Consider the following 23,600-nt stretch of genomic DNA (forward strand, 5'->3'; position numbering starts at 1 on the left):
ATGTGTGTGCGGTGGCGGTAGCTCTTTGAAATTTTTAAATATAATCAATTTTCTGACAAAAAAGAAACATGAATGCCAAGCTTTGGTTATCTCTTAGGAACGAATCTGTTTCTTTTTTCTGCTGCAGCAACAAATAGTTCATTTTCAACCATTAACGTACTATATACATTGGGTATGATAACAATATATTGATGAGGAAAGAAGCAACATCAGATATATACAGAAGAATTGAGAAAAAACTGCATTTTAACTATACAATTATATACATATTCCTATGCTTATATACACAATAGTGTGACAGCACTGTCAATCAATCACTTATATGTACCACAACACTATACAATATTCAAACAACTTGAATGTGTGTGTGTGTGTGTATATATATATATACACACACACATATGTATGTATATATCAGCTGCTATTAGGTCGTGAGGATTGGAGGAAGGTAATCAGATTTGGCTCCCAAGACTTGGCCTTGGTGTCAGGGAAAAACTCAAATCCTGGAAGAGTAGTGATAGCTCCAGTTTCGGACACTTCAATGGGGTAGCGAAGCAGGTGTCCCGGGAGGTTTCCGTAAAAGGTGTCGCCACAGTAATGTTCCCAGTTCCTTTGAGCAATCTGATTCACCCTTTGGACGCATTCCACAGTCTCAGGATGATTGAAAGTGTTCTCCAAGAACACGCCGAGGTGTTCGCGCCGGAGCGCCAATCGAAAGCCGTATATCTAGCCTCTGGCTGGTTCCATGCTGGCTACATGGCGTGGTTGGAATGCTCCCATGGAAATCTCCGAGTCCCTCGCACCATCCATGGATCTTTGGTTGATGTTAGCGGATCCAACTATATTCGTCATCAACTGCCAAAGACAAAGCATTTCTTATATAACATTTTTGACACAAAGTATAGCATATATCAAATTAATAAAAAAAAAATGCGAAGATTGTTTAAGTGCTTACCAATCATCATCTTAGAGTGAACATAAATCAGGAAAAGTCGAGCTTGTTGGGCTCTACTGTAATTAGTGTTAGGATCTGGTTTCTCTGGAGGTTTATATTCTGTTAAATTCCCAGGTTCCTCTCGGTTCCCAAGGCAGAAAAACGTCAAATAATCCCTGGGGTCTTCGTCTAGACCTTGTCTTTGAAGAGCTTGAGCGATATCAGAATACATCATTTCTATTGTTCGCCTCTGTCAATCCAATTTGGCCTGAACAGAGCTACTCTCAGGTATACGTTCAGGCCACATTGGGATAACAATGTAGACACAAAATCTCTGCCTTGCTTCAATTTTATTTATGATTTTCAGTGAGAGCTCTTTAGGTATTAGATGCAAAGCGTTGATGTCCTGAACCTTAATATCCGAAGACCTCCATCCGAATGAGCTTTCGAGAAAGTACTGATTTTTGATGTAGATGAAGTTTTTGGCTCGGCGAATGGCGTGAATATAAGCATCCTGAATGCTGCGGTCGATCACATTGTTCTTGCCAGTGACAAGCCTTATTTCTGCCGCGTCCGTGTGGTTTTTGGGGAAGCCAGAAACCACCCCTCCATCGATGAATCGGAACAGCTGAAGATACCAATTTTCGGTGTCGTCGCTTGATGAGATAGTAGTAGATGTGGGGTGGATTAGAATTTTGTTAAGCTTGTTGAGAGGAATTAAGAACCTGTTACCAACTTGCCTTTTCCACCTTTGCTCAAAGTTGTACAGGACATCCCAAGCAACCGGCCCTTCCAGCCCGCAGTGGACGTCATGCCAAGGCTCCCTCGGACCGCCTTTCTTTATGGAAGCCCCCGGAAAGTTGGGCTGGTGAAAATCATTGTAATGAGTAGTGCCTAAGGAACTGAAAAGCGGATGCTCCAACTTGTCATACCTTCAATCACGAAGATCAATACCGCCAACAAAACTCTCAACCCTCCTCTTTTGAGACCCTTCAATTTCAGTTTTCTCATGGTGGCTGAACATGGCGGATATCGCAAAGCCTTGAACTATGCTCCTCCCGTTATCCGGATTCCGCGGGCACAGGAAGCAATGCACCTTGGTTTTCCTAAAGTACTCTTCGGTCTCCTGATCATGTGTTGCCATAAGACCATCCTTCTTAAACTCCTCGACCGATGTCCGGTCGTCCCAAACCAGCAAAAGAACCGTGACACCCTCATCAGCCTTCTTCCACAGAAGCTCCCCAAGTGTGATATGATCTCCTGGTTTTCTCCTCCTTGGATCCCTTATCAAAGTTATTTGAGTGTAAACAGACCACCCAGTTATGTAGATAAAGTGCTTTGCATCGGTGATATCATCAAATATGTCCTCCCAACATCTCTGAGGCTCATATAATTGACCACTAGATAAGTATATTTGTTGCTCGAAATCAGCCGGAACATGGGCGTCTTGATACAAAGTGACTCTACAACCTTGTCTTTGCTTAAAGAATGTCCTGGGAACCTCTTCGTATTGGGTTCCCAAAGACCAATTACTTCAGCGGCTCGGATGTATTGCACCTTAACACGAATTTTCGAACCAATTGGGTCTCGGCCTTCGTCTAAGATCGAAACCTGTCGATCCACCTCCTGCACATAGATGATGGCTTCAACAGGCAGGTCAGCTCTTCCAATAAGTGTTGCACCAACTAGCTCATCATTTTTTACTGTGAATATCACGTTTGATGTCAAATGAGCGCAGTATATGTAGAATTTGATTTTTATCCACCACTCTGGTATGTGCCACTCTTGCCTTGTCTGGATCAACTGTTGCATAGAGCTTGGATCCAACAATCTCCACGATGTTTTTTATTTTTATTTTATTATTATTCCCATGCAAAATAAAGATTATTAATGTAAATTATTGACTAGTACTTTAGAGAAAAATGTGCTTTCTTATTATTACTTTTTGTGCTTCATAATATTAAGTTTTAAGATTATGTACCTTAGGACGGAAAAGTACTGTTCTCTTGACTTCAGAAAGAAATTTCCTAGGTGACTTGTGTGTATCAAAAGTTCCGAATTATTCCAAGTGAAGAGAGAAAAAGAAGGAAATGGAAAAAAAGCATCATGTAAAAAACATCAGAAAATAGAAAACAAAATAACCACCATTTATGTTGTATTATCACATTTAGGCACTGTTACGGACAGTGAACTCTTTCCAGTTTGATGGCTTTTTTATTGGCTATCATATTAGTAGTCATATTGGATTAATATAACTATAACAACACGCACAGACCACAATCAAAACATGAGTAAGCATGCCAGAGTTGGCTTTTTTTTGAAATACGTGAAGGACCCTAACTAAAAGATGTGACAACTTAATTATTGTTTTCAATTAGTGTATTTATTCAAGAAAATCATATTTTGTGTCGATTTATTCAAAATTTTGATACACATCTAAGAAACCAGAGTACTATATATATGTACTTATATTTTGCATAGGCAGAATTCTAAATTCATGTTAAACAAGCACAAAAACTGCATATTCCACAGGGAAAAAAAAAAACTAAAAGATATATATATATATATATATATATATACATATTAAAAAACGGATTGATTTGGAGTAAGAGTTACACACCTTCCCACAACAGGTATTGAATCCACTACCAAGTTGAAGCCTATCAATTCCGAAAATGGTGACCAAAAGCGTCCCGTGAAGCAAAACAGCCATTTTTTCCTACTGATAAACTGAAGAAATATCTGTGTAAAGCAGAAAACAAGTAAAAAAAAAAACACACACACACACACACACATATGAAGCTAAATACTTGAGATTGTAAGGGAGGTGTGTGTTACCAATGGAATTCGATGGAGTGAAACGGTGACGTTTTGAGCGAGGCCGTTGGAGGATAGATCTTTAGCGACTACTGTACATGTTTGTTGGGATTTTGATGTACACATTTAGGCATTGTTATAGCTAGTAAACTCCTTTTTATATAGTATCTATTGAACTATCAGTAATTTTTTACTTTTTAGTCGTCAGATCTGTATCAAAATCTGTCTGTTTTGCATACTTTTTTTAATCTGATGTAATTTTGACCAGATTTAAGAGTAAAAAACGGTGACTACCTGTAAGATGAACTATTAGAGAAATTTCCTTTTTTTATTTGCTATCATATTAGTACTCTTGTTGGTATAACCTGATAAGTATCTATGTAACTATAATACACACACAGACCACAATCAAGACATGAAAAGCATAACAGAGTTGGCTTTTTTTTGCGTAACAAATGACTTACATATTCCTAAATTCAGAAAAGTGGCCAGAACTAGAGACAAATAGCAAAAATATTTGTGCAATAAAATTTCCCTCTTAAGCGTATAATGTTTTTGAAATACGTGAATGACCCTAACTGAAGGATGTCACAATTGAATTATTGTTTTCAATTAGTGTATTTATTCAAGAAAGTCATATTTTGTGTCAATTTATTCAAAAATTTGATACACAACACATAAAACCAGAGTACTACACATATGTATATTATATTTTACAAAGGCAGAATTCGAAATTCATGTTAAACAAGCACAAAAACTGCATATTCCACGAGGAAAAAAAAAAACTGAGAGATAAAAAAGAAAGTAATTGATTTGAAGTAAGTAATTCAAAATATAGCTACACGCCTTCCCACGATACGTATTGAATCCGCTACCAGTTTGAAGCCTATCAATCCCGAAAATGGTTACCAAAAAGCGTCCCGTGAAGCAAAACAACCATTTTTTCCTAGTGATAAGCCAAAGAAATATCTATGTAAAGCAGAAAACAAGTAAAAAACACACACAAATATATATAATTATATATATATATATATGAAGCTAAATCCTTGAGATTATAAGAGAGGATTTTATGAATACTTATGCTCTTAGTTAGTTAAGTTTATTAATCTTGTAGCATAAGCTTCTTATCAAGCTTATAACATACGCTTTTATTCTGCATATATATTGGCTTGTACTCTTTTATTCATATTAATGAGAATAATATTTTTTTCACTAGCCAAACACTTTTTCCTCCGTAATAGAGGGTGTGTTACCAATCGAATTTGATGGAGTGAAACGGTGACGTTTGAAAGAGGCCTTTGGAGGATAGATCTTTGGCGACTACTGTACATGTTTGTTGGGATTCATGTTTGATATAGGAAAAAAGGAAGAGGAAAATATCCATTGGATAGTTTTGATGGTGCCAAGGAAAGTAAAGCATATATCATCCAAGAATTCAAGCTAGAATCAGTTCCCACCTTTACTTCCAAGGAGACCATTTTGATTACGTAACGTCATCCTCTTTCATCTTCATTGTAACGGCCCAAAGATCGCTTATCATTAGGCCCAACTATCATTGCCCTGGATTTGAGTCATATTCCAATGATTACTGAGTTCTGTAGTATCAACATGAAACATTATTGGAAATAATTACTATGTCATTTTTACTATTTCTAAAATATTTTTAAGAATTCTATATTTCATCTCGACTCTCATAAATTTATTGTGTTAGTGTAATTTTAATGATAATAATCCTTTCAAAATAGCATGCACTTAATATTTGTGAAAAGTATCAATCAAAATTTTTGTGAAAAGTATCAATCAAGACCGACTTGCAAATCAGCTTTCATGTTACTTCTTAACTTCCATTTTCATTAATTGAATTTTTCTTATACATTATTATTATTATTATTATTATTATTATTATTATCATTATTATTATCATTATTATTATCATTATTATTATCATTATTATTATCATTTTATTGTTATTATTATTATTGTTCTAATTGTTATTCTTATTATTATTATTATTCTTATTATTATTATTATTATTATTATTGTTATTGTTATTATTATTATTCATAATATTATTATTATTATTATTATTATTTTGATACAAGGGGAGAGTGAAATGCCATCACATTTAAGTGGAGCTCAGAATGATTCTATCTCGAACTCTCAACTTATAATTGAGATGGAGGGGCTTATAACCAACTAAGCTGTCGTCACTTGTTATTTTGCTCCTATATTATTAGTTCTTCTAAAAAATATTTGCTCGCTGTAACACTGTTGTTATGCAAACGGAATTTTCTAATCTAAAGGTATGCAAATAATAAAACTCCAGTTATAGTACCAAAAACTAAATAAATAAAAGAACTCTAAAAGAAAATTGTTTATGAAGTCTTGGTGTATACATGGTTGTCGATCAATGTTTGTCCCTGATCCAGTTGTGCCATTTAACTATTTTATACCAAAGATGGAATAACATTAACAATGTTACGTAAACAAATACACGCTTATACGTATATGCAAAAATATATATTCACGGAGAAATGTTATAGTCATTATTTTTGTGATTCTCTTTTGTACTTTTTATATACATAAATTCTATTAATATAATATATTATTATTTAAATAATAAATTTTATGTGTTAAATAATAAATACATAAAGTCACGAAAAAAAGTAAATAACAGCGTTTCTCCTATCAGCAGCGCGACGGCCGGCATTACTTTTGCACTGTAGGGTCCACAAATGGGACTTGGACCTTTACACATCATCAGCACTTAAAATAGGTCTTTAAAGCCTTCACTGATCCACCTTCTTCTTCTTCTTCTTCTTCTTCTATTTATTTTTCTTTTTTTGTACTGAAAAACTCAATACTCATTCTTTGAATATGAGTTATCATGATTGAAAAGAAGATAGACTAATTTAAAAATAAAAAAAAATTTCTTGAGAACTTTTTTTTTTTTTCGTGTCCCTCTTTATGAGTCCTTTTTGTGTCTTCGTGGGCACAAAGATCGTACCACCACAACACGTTGAACATTTAGGATTAAAGGGCCACCCAAGTTGAGCGATTGAAAACTTTTATTGCACCACTAAACTAATTTCATCAAAAAAGACTTTCCGACCAATCCACCGACAACCCATTTAAATGTACCCACTAAAACATTGTACTCTCTCTCTCTCTCTCTCTCTCTCACTACTTAATCACTCTTATTTCCTCTCTCTCTAGTCTCTATAACTCAAAATTTTCCGGTCTACACACAACGTGAACCACACTTTATAATATAATCTTCCTCTCTTTCTCTCTGCAAAACCTCTCTACTACAACTACTACTCAACACTAGTAGTATAAGACTATAAGTTTATCATCATCGTCAATATCTCTCTCTCTCCTAATTTCTCTCTCACCCACAATATTATAATGGTACAATCAAAGAAGTTCAGAGGCGTCAGGCAACGCCAGTGGGGCTCTTGGGTGTCAGAAATTCGCCACCCTTTGCTGTAATAACCTCCCTCCCTCCCTCCCTCTCTCTCTCTCTCTCTCTCTCTCTCTCTCTCTCTCTCTCTGCGACATATATATAACACAGTTCACCCACCTCCCATTACTAATATTATTACAGTCCCAAAAAGTTCATGCTCAAAATAATGTTACGCTTCTTTTTTCATGCACACACATTTTTCTTTCCACCAGTGCTATAACTGGCTTCTCAGAAACACAGAAAAATGGCATATTGATATTGCCTACTAGCTAGCTATAGGCACGTTAAAATCAGTTATATAGTTAATTACAACCATATATCTTCTTCTCTCTTTTCCTCTATATATATTTATTATTAATTAGTTGTGCTTATTATACATAATAATTATAAATATATATATATGTATGGTGATGGTATTTGTAATTATAGGAAGAGAAGGGTATGGCTGGGAACATTTGAGACGGCTGAGGCAGCAGCCAGGGCATACGACCAAGCAGCCATTCTGATGAACGGTCAAAATGCAAAGACCAATTTTCCTCCTGCTGCGGCTGCTACTACTAGTACTACAGCTAAAGTCAATAACAACAACAAAATGCAGCCGTCGGATCGTGAACGTGATCGCGATAATCGTGATCATCGTGATAATCACGGCGATCCTCCCATGTGTCAAAAAGCGCTTTCGGAGCTGCTAAGCATTAAGCTCCGGAAGTGTTGCAAAGACCCTTCTCCTTCCCTGACCTGCCTCCGCCTCGACAACGACAATTCCCACATCGGGGTGTGGCAGAAGCGCGCAGGGTCCCGCGCAGGCTCCGACTGGGTCATGCGGATCGAGCTCGGAAAGAAGAACGAGAATATGATCGCTAGTAGCACTAGCCCTAGTGGTGCCACTACTAGTACTAGTGGTGCTACAAATTATATGAATGTTGTTGAAGGTTCTCACGAGGATAATATCATAATTGGCTCCTCCTTCACAGCATTTGGTAGCAGTACTAGTAACAGTGCTGATCATCATCATCATCATCATCATGTACTTGATCTTGATCATGATCATCAGACTGATATTACAGCGCGGAGCGAAGAGGACAGAATTGCAATGCAAATGATAGAAGAACTGCTTAACTGGAATTACCCAGCAGTTTCAGCTTCTCCTACAGTGCTACCTTCCCAGTGATATATTATATACGTATATAAATATAATTGCCTTAATTAATTAAATTATCCTCTCTTTTTTCTTGTTTCATTTATCTCGTGTAACTAGTCCTATAGAGTTCAAAAATATAATGCCGTGTAAGCTAGGTATATATGTAATCTTCCTTTTTCTTTGATCATCACTTGTAATTGTGGTGTAATTTATACTAGTTTTTATAGTCGATATGTTTCCCAAGTATGTATAGAATAATATCAAGAAAGAGGGAAATAGGCCAAGATTTGAGGTGAATTAAAATTAATAGGCCAATAGTTTACTTAAGTTAATAAATATGCCAAATTACTGTTTTCGTCCATAACTTGTCTGGTTATAAACCATAACTTGACAAGTTATTGTCCATAAATTATCTAGTTATGAATCATAACTTGATAAGTTTGTCCATAACTTATCTGATTATAAACCATAACTTGATAAGTTATGACCTATTAATTTCTATAACTAAAAATTGGCCTATATACTTTCTTAAACTTTTCATATTGACCTATTTTCTACTATTCCCTAATATCAATATAGGGGTGTCTAAATTGTAATTGAGGCCTTCAATCATTGGTTTATCTGGTGATCAGGTGACTGTTTCATAGAAATGGATTATATCTACAGTTTCCATACCCCATGCTTTGTTTCAATCAAATGAAAGTAAGCCACGTTGTGTATTGTGATATAAATTTTCATACCCACCAAGTGGACCAATCGCATAATTTGTGCATTGAATTAGGGAGAGAGAATGTTAAATATATCAATGGAGGTGAATATTCAACTAATAAAAAATTTTGGTGTAAAATTGTATATATATGATTTTTTTTTTTTTTTGTAATGATTGAGTAATTATAATTCACTACAAGAAATTGTAGTACTTTTAGTTACAAATTTTTTGCCACAAATGTAAATTTGTAAAAAAATAAAAATTGGCGGCAGAATAAATTTTGTAGCTAAAATGTTTATTATTGGACACAAATTTTGTAATCAGTAGCAAGAAATTTCACACTAAGTGATTGAAAACAGAATTTTGTCAAAAAAAAAAATGATCATGCAATATTATTGGTGATAATTCTCATGTCATATTGTTGATCATCTCTTAGCTTTGAGAAAATGTATTTATAGACTATGAAAATGAGATTTATAGTGGCAAATTTAATGGCATGCTTGAATATATAATCGCTAATCACATGGGTAAAGGGCAATTATTAACAATTTAGGTACCAGCATTAAAGAGTTTTACTTTTTTTTTTTTTTTGCTAATATTTTGTTTTGTTTTGTTTGTTCTTTTGCTAATTTTAGAATATTCTTGAGAATTCATTATCAATATTAGATCTGAAGTGCGTCTTTACATGGATATAAAACACGAATCAGGGTGATATGGAAAGGGCACCCAGCAGGGTGCTTACAAAATTTCTAAAAGTAGAGTCACAATCAATTAATTTAATTGCGTCTAATATCATTATGTTGTTAATGGAAGCAGCAATTTTTTTGGAAAATGAAATTAAAGATCATGACCTTCATCTTTCTAATTCGTTTATTTGTGTTCTTAATGAGAGAGATGTGTACCTAATTGCATGATGTAGATTGCAGATCTCCTTATTTAAACGAACTTTGGTCTTCCTTTGATAAAGCGTTTAAATCTTTGTGGAAAATGATCATCTTCTATTCATGACAAACATCTAAGTTCTAACTTCTAACTAAAATATTGCTTCTACATATGTATAGCTAGCTAGCATAATAGTATTGCGTACACCATACGTATATACACATATACATATACATATACATATACATATATATATATATATTCCTATCATTATATGTATGTACTAATTTACAAGTATGTATATGAAATAAATAGATTTGTCCACATCCGGAAGTTTAAGCATTGAATTTCTTACCCTCTTGTCGGTGAATTACCTTAAATCGTCAATATTGTTGTTGTTATCATAAATTTATTCTGGGAAAAGAGTATTATGGTAGCATATATTGCTCATAATAATAAATAATAGTGGAGTAGGGTCCCACTTACTATCAAAGTTACGTGGCAAATACAGGATCTTACACTCAAAAGATGATGTCAGCTGGCACTTGGAAATCAAAGAATTAAACCCAACATATATGTTTAAATATTACGTATATATAAACATTATATTCTCTACCCTCACGTTGGAGTTTTTATTTTTCATTTTCTTTTGAGGAAAAATAATTAGTTTAATGTATTTATTGTTTAGTTGTTGGATGTTCGAAAACCAAGAAAGCAATAAAGCAAAGTCTTAGGAATCCTTTCTTTAAAAGAATAAAAATAAAAATAAAAGGAGTCTTTAGGAATTCAAAGTATACATTCATTTATTATTTGTATATTGCATTTATACTACTATACACGAAATTTGAGCGCAGGAAATGCATACAAGAATACACACCAAAAATATCACGTATTATATTGCTACGTACGTTGTACGTACGTTGCATTCATAAAAGTGTCCTTGACATGAAATAAATAGTCGACAATGTTATGTGCGATATTGAAGATGAAATGTGTCACATAAGAGGAAATGGGAAAATGAATTGTGCTTTTTGTTAAGCCACTTGCGTTTGCACGTCACCTTTGCGCTTCAACATCCAAACAAAAAGGATCTTATATAACTTGGTTTATAACTAGGCTTATATGTATCTTTTCTTTGGCGCGTTGTTGCTCGATGATATTGTTTCTCGAGTGACTTTCATATAAAATACAAAATTAGTTAAGAGATCAATTAGTAATTTTGCATGATAAATTAATTAAATATGTCCTAATTAATTGAGAAATTCCTCGATATATAAATTTTGCATGTGCACATTTACAAATACCAATATAATACTTATGAAGCTGCCAATAATTCAGATCAAAATGAAAATAAAAAAGGCTGGACCAGAGAAAAGGAGGTTATGGAGTACCAAAAAAAAAAAAAAAAAAAAAAAAAAAAAAAAAAAAAAAAAAAAAAAAGAGTAATTAGAAAAAATTTATAGTTGAGAAGATAAAGTCCTTGAGGACTGACTTGGATGGAAGCAAATGCAAAGGGCTAGTAGGAACAAGATAATTAAGGCAAAATTTGACATCTATAGTCTAAGGGGCCAACTCCCGAGTGGGTTGGTTGATCATGAATGCTTTACATATTTCATACAAGGGCTAAGTTATTAGCTACTCACCATCTGTTGCCATCAATGAGAAACGACAATTTTATTATAGGCTTCATATCATTGTAACTCTGATAGTGCTGTTGATGTGGACTGTTAGTCCAATAAAATTTATTGGGTTTTTTTTTTTTTTTTCAAAATTTTTGCCCCCACCCTACCACCAAAGATCTACTTATCTATGTTACTTCTCTGATAATTTGGTAGTGATTCGTGACTATTGTATGTCTATCCCTTCAAATGGGCAAACTTCCTTTTGTGAATGTGAAAGCAAGTTTTAGCCCTTGTGAAGTTTTAGCAACCGATGAAATTTGCTTAGAAAACTTTTTTTTTTTGGGTAATTGTTGTGAAAAACTGTAACACAGTATATGCTATCACAATCAAGTAATATAATAGTGAATAAGAGTATCATTTCATGAGAATTGTTGTTTATAGATTACCGAAATTATATTAATAAAAATTTTATTTGATTAATCAAAAAGATAGTTTATAAAATTAAGTAAAACTAAAACAATTAAATAAATAAAACAATGCCAAGCAGTGAAATAAAATTCAATAGATTAAGACTAGAGTTTCTGATTTCACCAAGATTAATCCTGTTCAAATTCCCATAATTCAAAAAAATTAACATTCAATCTTATGCTGACAGTAATTTCTCTAATGCAATTATTATTCTTTCTCAAGCAACAATAATTTTAATCCAACAAGCAAACTCTACATCTTTGTCAGACTTCTAAACATGTTGAAAATCATTAACTGCAAGAAATTCAAAAGAACTGCACAAGTATCATAGATATCTCTATCCTATGAACAACTCATGGTATTTCAATTAAGAGCTTATTTAATTATCACCTCTCAGTCTCAAATCAAATACAAATCATGTAAGAGTTGGCCAAACAATCACAAGCATTAAGAATAAATTGAAATACTCAGCATATATAGCTTAAACATCATTTACTTAAAAAGAAATTGAGAATCTGAACATTCATAATCCGGCTACATCGTAGCCCTAGAAAAATAAATTAGTTCATCTCTAAACAAAATAAATTCCTAAATAATGTCTTAATCATTGGAAAGGAAAGAAAAGAACTAGTTTGGAGTTGAATTGAAGCGTCTCCGTTTCCGGATTCTAGCTGTTGTTCTTCTACGTACTCAATTCTCCTTTCTCCACTTGAATTTTCTCCCAAAAGTCTGCCGTCAAAAGTCCCTTTTAATTGCCCTAGAATCATCTATTTATAGGTTTTGAAGCATTGGGGAAAAAATGGGTAAGTTTTCTCAAGATTCGCCTTCAAAACGCATCCTTTTCTCGCGTCGTAGTGCCGTGGCGTTGATCTCCTAGCGTTGCGGCGCTGGCTGTGCAAAAACAGCACGCCAACATCAGTTTTGGAGCGCTGCCCATGGGCGCCAAAACGCTACCGGTTCTGGTCCAAAATGTGTTGGAACTTCAAAATCAGCACCAAAACACTGTGTTTCATGTCTTTTTCCACCAAAAGCTGTCTAAAACCCTCCAAATCATAGATTTTCACCTAACTTTCAAACAAAGCACAAAAACACACAAAAACTAATAAAAACCTCGAAACCCAACTAGATATTAAGTGTAAAATGATACTTAATAAGCAAGTGAAACTCACTTATCAGTAATAAAAGTAGTTTCCAAATTAGACAATCGGGTATCAGTTATTACTCGATATTTTGGTTCTTTGTACGCATACAGCTTACTCGATCAAATCTCTGAGTTCTTATCTCATAGAACTCAAGTCATGTTTCGATTTTTATGGTGCTGAGAGAAATTTTTTCGGTGTTGTGTCATGAATTTAATAGCTCGTGAATTTTATGTTGAAATTAAAATATATTTATAAATTTTAAAAGAATATGATAACTCATGAATTTTCTATTAAACTTGCAAATTTCAAATATTGAAGTTATAACTGGTATGATAGACTTGTAGAATGGCACCGTACTACTAAAAAAACTTAGCAAAAGTCTTGTAAGAGTACTTGGCATAGACTTCTTTTATATTTTCTGTGCTAATTTACTGTAGGATCTAGCATATACCAATGGGTATTGTTTCAACCTCCTACAATCATATTTCTCTGGTTTTTGCTAATTTAGCATACATTTCTGGAATATGATTCAAAATTTCTTGGTGGCTTTTTGGTCCTCGGAAATGCCTATGGTTTATGAACAAAACGAAAATCCAAGCAAGGCTTATGCAGGTTTTCAGATGCGGCATAGAGGAGCCAGTTTCTTGCGAATCCGCCGACTTCCATTCCGAGGAAGACAGGAAAAGGCTCGTAACTATGTAGCACATGAAGTACGTATTTCTAATTCCTATACACGTATATCATACAAGATGACACTGCATCAGTGTTACCACACAAAAACATGAAAGTACTCTGCTTATAATTTGTTGAGCAACTCAAGTTGCGACTAGCAACAGTGCAAAGTCTATATGATCCCACTTTGTGTTGAGCGACAGCTCCGGTGAGCTGCAGCACACGCATCACACTGTTCATAGCCATATGCTATCACAATTAAACAAATACATGACTCAAGCAACACCTGTATCTTTTGGATATTTAGCTACATTTCAAAAGAAAAAAACTCGACAACAAACGCTAGATAAATTGGCAGAATGGCCTTGCCACCATGAAGAACTCGAGAATGGCCAGAGACATTTTCTTATGGGCTTCAAAATGCAGTTCATATCCGATCAGCAAGATACTTCCCCAATGAGTTGATTGGCTTAGTAGAGTCAGCATCTCCAACTCCACGACACCTGATCTTGATCCGAGCAAGGTAATCGGCTGCGATCCATGCAAAGCTCAACATCACCACATTTTTGACCTCTTCCAACTGATCGTGCATGTCCTGTGATTTTTTCACCCATTTAGGATGGTAAGTTATCTGGTACCATGCCGATGCCCTCTTCTCATATAACACGTTCTTCTCATCATCAGTGAGTTGCTCAAAGTCTGAATCTACCTTCTCAAAAACTTGTCTAAATTCTTTTCTCAATCCAGTGTAGGAATGCTTAAGTCTCTCCTTAAGGTCCCCCTCCTTCCTGCTATTGTGCTTTGGCATGGACCAAATTTGCCCAGTCACAACCTCCTCTTCCCTTTTCACTTTGTACTGTATCATTAGGCCTTTCAGTTGCCCATCATAAGAGCATTTTTTCTCCCAGGCATCGTCTAAGAAATCAGCTGCTCCTGGCACCTCAAGATCTGTATCAAAAGGGATGTTGCTAGATACAATATTGAGCTCAGAAGATGGTGACACATCATCGCTGTATTCATCCTTAATCTGCCGGTAGAGTCTCCCCATAATTTTAGTTGACTTGTAGGATTGATACTCCTCTTTTCCCATAAAATCTGGGTAGATTTTGGGCTTCAGATGTGCAGGCATTGTAACAATAATCCCAGTTTTCGGAAAATCAACTGCTATGGCTGCCAACTCTGCTAGGCTAAGGCACTTTTCATCCAGCGCCCCATAGTCGCTAAGGTCAGCATGAACCACATGAGCATTGCAAATTGCCCCAAGGCTCTCATTTACCATGTTTCTTGAGAAGAAATCTATTATGTCCTGTAGAATAAATACAATCAACATAAAGGTTTCTCTGTCAAATTTGAAATTCCGAGTATAGTAAACAATAAAACAAATCTTAACTTGAGAAACTTATTAACCAAAGAAATTATGGCAGGGAAGCTTTATGGTGGAATTCATTATATTCTTGGTAAAGCCATCAACTAATAGTAGCAGCACCATCGGAAACCTCTTCTAATGAAGTTGGTAGCAAAGAGATTCTGTATTGTTAAGGGCAGGCAGGATGCATATCATGTTCTCAAAGATTATAAGCATTCACATGCAGTAACACTGTCACTGTCAACTTTACAGGGCTGATTCATTGAAAAGTACGTTGGACTCCAAGACTAACTTACCAAAAGTTTTGGTTGCTGAAGCATATCAGTATTATGAAAATGATGACCATTTTAGAAACATACAGACATGATCCACTAGGACCACTACAGAAAGCGAAGATGGAATAAGCTGATATCTATCACAATCAACAAACTAGATGTTTAATGCCAAAATTTCAGTTATAACATAAAAGAGTAGTAGATAACTACCTTCTGAGTGACATCACGGGGCAAAGTTCTGGGTTTAGCTGGATCATATTGCATAGGATTCCAGCTCTTCTTACTTGGGGGAATAAGATTTTCATCCCAAGTGACAAAGTAGAGATCTCCATCAAGGTCACTTCCAGAAGCTTCGTTTGCATGGGGCCTATCACCCTTTTGAGGAAAAACAAGACAGTCATACAAATGGTGCAAACCAGGGACATCAACTGCTTCAAGAATCCTTATGTCTCCTGGGTGAAGACAAGGGTTCTTTGCTATCACAACAAAACCCTTGATCACTTCAAGATTATTCTTTGTCTCGCTGAACCTAGAACCGTGTTTTGAGAAACAGTTTTCAAGTGATGGTGTGGAGACTTGGATAAAGCATTGACCTTGTTCAAGCACCCCAAGCTCATCTAGACAGCCCATAAGCCATCTCCCCAAAGGAACAAAAATCCTAGCCTTTTCCCGAAGCCCCCAAAGCTGTGCAGCTCTTATGCAGGTTAGCATGCCTTGCAAATGAGGTTCTGACTGGGGCTTGAAACCTGCACTCAACATTATTGCTCCCACATTTCCTTGCTCAGGACATGAAGCGGTGAGAACGTTAAAAGCCACATCCGCATCAGTAAGCATCTGGTTTAACTTGAAAAGCATAGTCTCTTGCATTTTCCAGAATATTTCATCCCGAACATTCAATGTTGACAGCAAAGTGACAATCTGCCTGTTCAGAAAACCAGGCTGAAACCTAGTCCAAGAGCAGATTTCCAGTATGGTGTGTTTAGAATCAAACTTGTTCATGCTGCGCCTCAAAGAAAGCCGAATCCCATCACCCTTTGGTGGCCAACAAGCAACAACACCTTTGCAGCCAGCATATCTAATCTGATATGCTGACGGTGGATTTATGTCAAGTTTTAATTTTTCCGCCACTTCTTTAGCAAGATCAGGAGTAATCATCCCAATTCCATCAGAGAAAACATAAGTATTCCTCTCAATCTCTTCAAGGTCAAAATTAACCTCTGTTAGTGGAACTTCAACTGTGGCATACGTAGAAGAAAAACACTGACCCATCCTAGCAGCACACTTTGCAATGTTTCTGTTATTAAACCTCCCCATCCATTTTTTGATGCCATTGACTGTTATTTTACCGTCTTCGGCAAAAAACCAGGCAGAACGATCCCTTAATTGATTGGAAGAGAAAGCCAAAAAGGAGTACCTTTGACCACACAAGTAAAACCCATCAGTCAAAAGGCTCTTCACCCTCTTAAATACTTTTGTTTTTTGAGATGTGGAGTTTGATGTGAGTTCCTTGACAATAGGAGCGGGATAATAGGTAAGGACATTCAAATTCATGGTTTGCATGCCTTCATCCATGAAAGTAACCCTTAAGAATCGATCCGACACTTCTTTATATTTTCTAAGGACTCTATTGGACAGTTCAACTTCTGGAGGAAGACAATAGGCTCTAGTTGGCGTGATGACCAACCTCCTAACTTCAGCTATGTCATCCAATTGCCTAGGGATCTTCAAAAGTTTAGGATTTCTCAATAACCATTCTTGAACATTTTTTAGCTTTGCATAAGCATCAAAAACTGGACGTTTGTAAGAAGATATGTGTTTCAGTGCAGCCAAATTGATTTCTCTTGGTTGGTTTCTGAATAAATCAAATAAGCCATCTGAAATGTTGTGCTGATTAAATATACCCTTGTGCACTATAACATTCAATAAGAACATTATCTCAAAAGGGATACCATGCTTGCCGTGAACATAGAAGATAGGATCTGACATGGGCACCGCAAAATCAGGTTCACTCTGTATCCTAAGTGCTTTTCTTAGGGGGGTCTCTTGAACCCTTCGTTCTCGAAGATAACTCATGGCCTTCTTCAACTTTGAACCATGACGAGGTGGGATTGAAACTCTATAAGAATTGCAACGCCCAATGGCCCCACTAGGAGTAAAATCTGTCGTTCGGATCCAGGGATCATCATCATCCAACAAATCAAATGGCACGGATACTTCAATATCATCATCAGCAGTTCTATACCAAACACGGGGTGATGAAGCCAGCAGCAAAAGAACTACTAAATGCGACGTATCTGTGTACTGTTTAATCTCATTAATGTCTCTAACCAAGAACTCCACCTTGAAATCACACTTCATCATTGCAAGCTTAGCCATATCTTTGAATGAGAAAGCAGTATCTCTGGTGAAACAAAATTTGCATAACCCATCAAAAGGATCCACAAGAAAATCAACCCCGTAGGAAGGTCCTCTCCAAGCAACGAAGAACTCATCTCGCCTTACTAAGTTTCCAATCTCAACAATCACATCAGCTAATTTTATTGGTGTAGTAGTCCTCCTCCTCTGGTTCATTCGGTACAAAGTCTCAGGCCCCAGAGTTACCTTTAGTGTTTGATTGTTCAGCATAAGCGGATTAGACAGAGTCCAATTTACTGATTCAGGGGAGGCAAAATGTACAAAAGCATGGGGCTCCACTTGCCTTATATCAATCGATTCCATAATATTTTCACTATTAATGTTCTCAAAAGTTGGATAGGACTCTCGAGCTGTGCAGGAAGTTTTCAACCTACACCTGTAAACAATCCCAACTTCATATTCCAAGAAGTCCATAAGGTCTTTTGCTTTGACATGACGATCAAACCCTCCAATACTGATTTGAGTTACCACCGTATCTTTTTCACTTCCTTCCAGTTCCATCCTTGGCCCCAAATACTCGCCCAGTTCCGAACCCCAAAGGTGCTCTGAATTAAAAAAAAGAAAAAAGGGTAAAATCACCGTATCAACCTCATATGGATAGCCAAGTGGCATTCAAATGAGAACATAAAATATAAAAGAACAACATCGATATCAACCCCAAAATTAATCAATCCCTCCACAAAAATCACTCTTTTCTAAATCAGAACAAACGGAAAATAAAAATTGTTTGTTTTATATTGGGCAAATGAGGTAGAAATAAAAACATAGGATAACACAGAGGGAAAACACCCAGACGAACGAAGCGAAGATCTCACCAACAGAACCCCAATAGTACTAGGGTTTGGACTCCGACTCTTCCCTAATTACAAAAACACAACTTTCATTTTTCTTCTCTTTTCTCTTACTTCAATGCCTATTCAATATGAGCACGTTACTAAGTTCATGTTTCTCTAAAAAAAATGCAAACTTTCTGAAAACCTGAGACAAGAAACAAAATCGCATCAAGCCTAGGACAAAATTTAAGTTCGGTTTCATCTTTCAATTTTAGAAAAGCTAAACCACAAATGAAATACTTCATGTTCTTTGGACTTTCTTCACTAAAAAAAAAAAAAAAAAAAAACAATTGATCAGGAGCAAAATATTTAGAATTTCCCTCTTTAAATTTACAGCTACAAATTGATCAACCAGAGATGAGCAAATTTCTACTTTTCGTATCTTTTCCCACAGTTTCTCGTCAACCAACCAGTCAAACTCACAGTACAACATCCATTAAACACAAACCCAGCGATTCCAAACTCGAAATCACTCACTCATTTCCCAAATCTCCAATTAACAATGAAAAAAGAAAATCTTTCAAAACAAAAACCATATCAAAATGCACATGCAAATTCTCAGTCATTTCAGAATTTGATCGCAAACTAACCAGATTGGGTAGATCGGAAACTGCGAACCCTACTGATCTTTAAGAGTTCCCCAAGCTAGAAACCCGAAACCAAAAGAGAGATAGATTTTGACAGAAATTCAGAGAGTGAGCAGGCGAGATACTTCAAAGAACGAAACAAGTCTCTTATTGCATTGTCCACTTTGGTTTGCTTCCCGGCTAAGTTTTGGAGAGAGCGAGAGGCTTTTTTCTAGTTTTCTTTTTCTTTCTATTTTCCCGCTTTGGCTATGTATTTTTCTTTTTTCCCCCTGTTTTGGTTTTTCTTTTTTGCACAGTGGTGAGCCGGTAGTGGTAGATATTATTTTGTTAAAAGGACAGTGTCGTTGGAAGGACAGAAAGAGGGAAAAGAGCGTGATGGGTTCGTTCCGTTAGCGCGGGAGTGGTTGTCTCTCACAAATGGGGTCATTCGTTTTGCTAGTTAGGTCGAGAACTTAAAGTTACAAAATAATATACATTAAAATAAACGTTATAATAGAAAATTTAAATTTAAATATTTATGAGATAAAACACTATAATAAAAATTTAAATTGTGCTTTTCGAATCAATAAAATGAACACTTTTTTTTTCTTTGTGCTGAACAAAAGCCAAAGAAAAACACCATAAATACTACTCATATGTCACTCCATTAAAAAATAAATAATTATCATTTAATTAATAAAAATAAAAAAATATTGTAATTACGCTCTTATTTAAAATGACATAAATAATGAACCTGCATAAAATTATGACACACGGTGTATTTTTCTCTCCTAAAAAACTCTCACTCCAACATGTACTTATTTAGATAATTACGCTCTTATTTAAAATGACATAAATAATGAACCTGCATAAAATTATGACACACCGTGTATTTTTCTCTCCTAAAAAACTCTCACTCCAACATGTACTTATTTAGGTCAATGGAATGCTATTATTAGGACTAGTTCACAAATGATCATGAAGTTTCCTCCTCAACTCCACTTTAGTCTATGAATTTTAAAATGTTCCATAGTTGGTCCCTAAAATTTTACTGTATTTCAATTTCAGTCATTCCGCTAATCGAGTGTTAAATATTTGACGAAATCTATGTAAATTAGGGATTAAAATTGAAAACAATTAAAATTTAGAGATTGTCTGTAGAAATTAACTTTTTATTTTTTGTATTATTTTAGTCCATAAATTTTATATGTTTCTAATTTTAGTCTTTAATTTTCGTAGATTATGTTAAATATTTAATACTTAACTAATTTGTGAGATTAACCCTTATTGTTAAATGTTACACTTTTTAATCCGATATAATTACTCAAAATGACTCAAACTTTTAATTTATAATTAAGGTGAAAAGACTTACAGCTAACTGAAGTACTACGCTTACTGGTTGATTAAGAATTATATTTGACTGGTATAGTATTTTTCATATTCCATCACAAGAGAATAAAATAACATTATTATTTATTTTATTCTAGATTATAGAATTTGGTCGTATCTTACTGATAGAAATTTTGTTGATCTAAATTTGAGCGTATTAATGTAGTGTTTGAAGCAAAAAGAGTACATACTTGCTTAAATTAAAATGACATTACGAATACTAGAACATAGATATGTTTATATTAAATATATATATATATATACACCCATTTTAAAGATATAAAAAATCACAACTTAACTGTATCAAAGTTATGCTTGCAAATTTCATATTTATTCTCAATTCTAACTTTTTCTCAATGAATGGTCAATTTCGACTGTAAAAACTAAAATCGACTTCAAATCAAACCATTTTTTTTTTTTTTTTCATTTTACCTACATCATAAATAAGATAAGAAACTCACTCAATTGTTTAACTTATTTTCAAAGTGTATAAATCTGAATTTTTATCTCTAACTCTTAATTAATATTTTTTTAATAATATAGACATTTAACTAAAAAGAATATTAATAAGAGAAAATTTCAAGTTTAATCATTATTTTTTCTCTCCATATTTATATCATTGGACAAAATTTTAATACCACTATGAAAAATAACTTGAAGGATACGAAGTGATAATCTGGAGGTTACTTATAAAAGATATTGTGCAAGTTATGAAAGATGACTTATAGGTTATGAGAAGATAATCTGGAGTTATTAGTGGCATAAGATAATGTTAACAACAGTGGCAGAAATAAAAAATGTGACTTTATTGATGACATTTTTATAAATTGCCCTACAATAAAGAGCACAGATGAATGTCCATGATATTGTCCATATTTTGAAATCTCGACATAGATAAATTAGAGGAAAAATATTATTCCCGAAGTATCAATAAAATGCCCATAATGTTTGAAAATATCCGCAATATCGGTAAATATATATGAATATCCAAAATATTTTTAAAAATGTCTACAAAACGTCTAAAAACACTAGAAAAATTTTACTTTCCGTAAAAATATCAATTTTCTAGCTCATTTTTCCCCGTTATTTATCAATAAAATGTGAGAACTGAATGTTGAAAAACAACATATAAAAAGACATGGTGTGACTTAAATGGGTCATACTAACAAGGATTATGAGGCCTTAAGTTTTGATTTCTAAGAACATAATAAAATTAACATGGTTATAGTCATCCATATTATAATCCTCAAATGAGATCTAATTTATAAGTATAAAATCAAGATGATTTCTTTCCTATATTAGTGCATCTTACACCACGAGTTAGTGTTGAAATGTCATTACACATTTATGAATACTACTTATTCAATTGAATAAACCAACAATACGCAATTTACAGGTTAATAATTAGAAGAGATCAAGAAATATACATCTGGTACATTAACAACTACCTCCAGAACAATTCAATAGTAATGTATTGGTAAATGTGTTATTTATATTAAGATCATAACCTATCTAATGCTTTCTAACTTGTTAAAAACTCATTTTGATATTTAAAAAAAAAATCAAAGTTTATATGTACTATAATATGTTTGCTAATTAATCTTTACGTACAAAATTATATTATTGTATGTAAAAGTATATTAAAATCATGATCCGTATATAATCATAACAATTTACTATTATACTATGCAATATAACTCTTATATTCTCATAGGAAAAAGTATTATTTTTGTTATTAAATTAATTCAAATTAAATAATATTAATTGTTTTATCAATTTGTAGAGTTTTAACAAAAGATTTTAAGTTTTTATTGAGATATTCATTTTTTTTTCAAAATATCTATCGACATCAACATTTATGTCAGCGTTATTTATAAATTAAAACCATAACAATCTCATCAAGATCACATTTTCATCATTAATAAAAAGTAAAGAGTAAAAATTAATACTCAAAAAATTATTTATCTTCTTTTCCTTTTCGCAAATTTGCATCCTCCTCAATCATAAAGGCCAGCGTTCTTCAATTAGTTTTCAACCAAAACTTCTTCAAAGTACGTTTCCTTCAACGCTTCAATACCACAACACAAAGAAAACGGACAAGCCCAAATTTCTTTTGGGTTTTTGGGTGAATTGTTGGGCAAGTCAGGGTTCTTTACGTATCATAATTTAAATCACGTGACTTATTATAATATTTTTTTATTATAAAAAATACACATAAATTAAAAATAATTCTAAATTTGTAAACTCGTTTGAGATGGTTGGAAACCATTATCACGCCTTAAATTTTTACCAAAACCATTGGCACCAAAGTAGTTTGCTGGCATATATAATAAAATTGTTTGTGGAAAAAGTTTGAACATAAAACTAGAAGAGTTTTTTTTTTTTTTGGTGAAGGAATAACTATAAGAGATTAATTGGGCTAAATTTAAGGTGTTGTTTAGTATGAGAATTCGTGTTATGGTTCGAATTATGGTTCGTGATTTATTATAATATTTTTTCTCATAAAAAACACACGTAAATTAAAAATAATTATGAATCATAATTTTAAATTCATTAATTTCGCCGATTCGAGTTTTGCTACAGTAAAAAACTCTCAGAAATAATCACATCTAACTTTTTTAATACAATAAAAAACTCTCATATAAAATTACATCTTAACTCAAATTAAAAACTAAAATCAATGAACTGAACGGTCCCATTAGTATGCTAAATATAGACGGGAGTATAAATTTTTTCTTAAGGTAGATATACGAATCATAACGATACAGCATTCTTATGACAACTAGCTTGAGGCACGTCTCGTCAGTAATGATGTCTTTTATTTTTCTCACTGTGCAATTTGCATATTATTAATTTAGTTTAAATTATTAAAATATTTCAATACAAAAATGTTTTTTAATTGA

The 23,600-nt window shown here is 34.0% G+C and overlaps 2 protein-coding genes and 1 pseudogene across 2 annotated transcripts; 1 reads left to right on the forward strand and 2 right to left on the reverse strand.

The window, feature by feature from the left end:
• Window positions 1-424: 424 nt before the first annotated feature.
• On the reverse strand, window positions 425-3,647 carry LOC21394876 (annotated as a pseudogene).
• Window positions 3,648-7,136: 3,489 nt separating this feature from the next.
• Window positions 7,137-8,414, forward strand: LOC21394877 (ethylene-responsive transcription factor SHINE 2). The gene is made up of 2 exons (XM_010102963.2): window positions 7,137-7,239; window positions 7,647-8,414. The coding sequence occupies exons 1-2, from the start codon at window positions 7,160-7,162 to the stop codon at window positions 8,386-8,388; spliced, it is 822 nt and encodes a 273-aa protein (XP_010101265.1). The 5' UTR covers window positions 7,137-7,159; the 3' UTR covers window positions 8,389-8,414.
• A 5,565-nt stretch (window positions 8,415-13,979) lies between these two features.
• On the reverse strand, window positions 13,980-19,588 carry LOC21394878 (RNA-dependent RNA polymerase 6). The gene is made up of 3 exons (XM_010102964.2): window positions 19,333-19,588; window positions 15,705-18,454; window positions 13,980-15,159 (listed from the first exon to the last, which is right to left on the reverse strand). Exons 2-3 carry the CDS (start codon window positions 18,408-18,410, stop codon window positions 14,281-14,283), a joined length of 3,585 nt encoding a protein of 1,194 aa, XP_010101266.1. The 5' UTR covers window positions 18,411-18,454; window positions 19,333-19,588; the 3' UTR covers window positions 13,980-14,280.
• Window positions 19,589-23,600: the final 4,012 nt, after the last annotated feature.

This window comes from Morus notabilis, unplaced genomic scaffold (assembly GCF_000414095.1).
Source record: "Morus notabilis unplaced genomic scaffold, ASM41409v2 Scaffold453, whole genome shotgun sequence".
Taxonomy (NCBI): Eukaryota; Viridiplantae; Streptophyta; class Magnoliopsida; order Rosales; family Moraceae; genus Morus; species Morus notabilis.

Bases quoted from the DNA above. Each gene is read 5' to 3' on its own strand.
- LOC21394878 (XM_010102964.2), bottom strand. From the start codon at position 18,410: ATGGAACTGGAAGGAAGTGAAAAAGATACGGTGGTAACTCAAATCAGT. The intron at 15,160-15,704 runs GTAGTTATCTAC...TTTATTCTACAG, and splicing joins CCCGTGATGTCACTCAGAAG to GACATAATAGATTTCTTCTC.
- LOC21394877 (XM_010102963.2), top strand. From the start codon at position 7,160: ATGGTACAATCAAAGAAGTTCAGAGGCGTCAGGCAACGCCAGTGGGGC. The intron at 7,240-7,646 runs GTAATAACCTCC...TTGTAATTATAG, and splicing joins GAAATTCGCCACCCTTTGCT to GAAGAGAAGGGTATGGCTGG.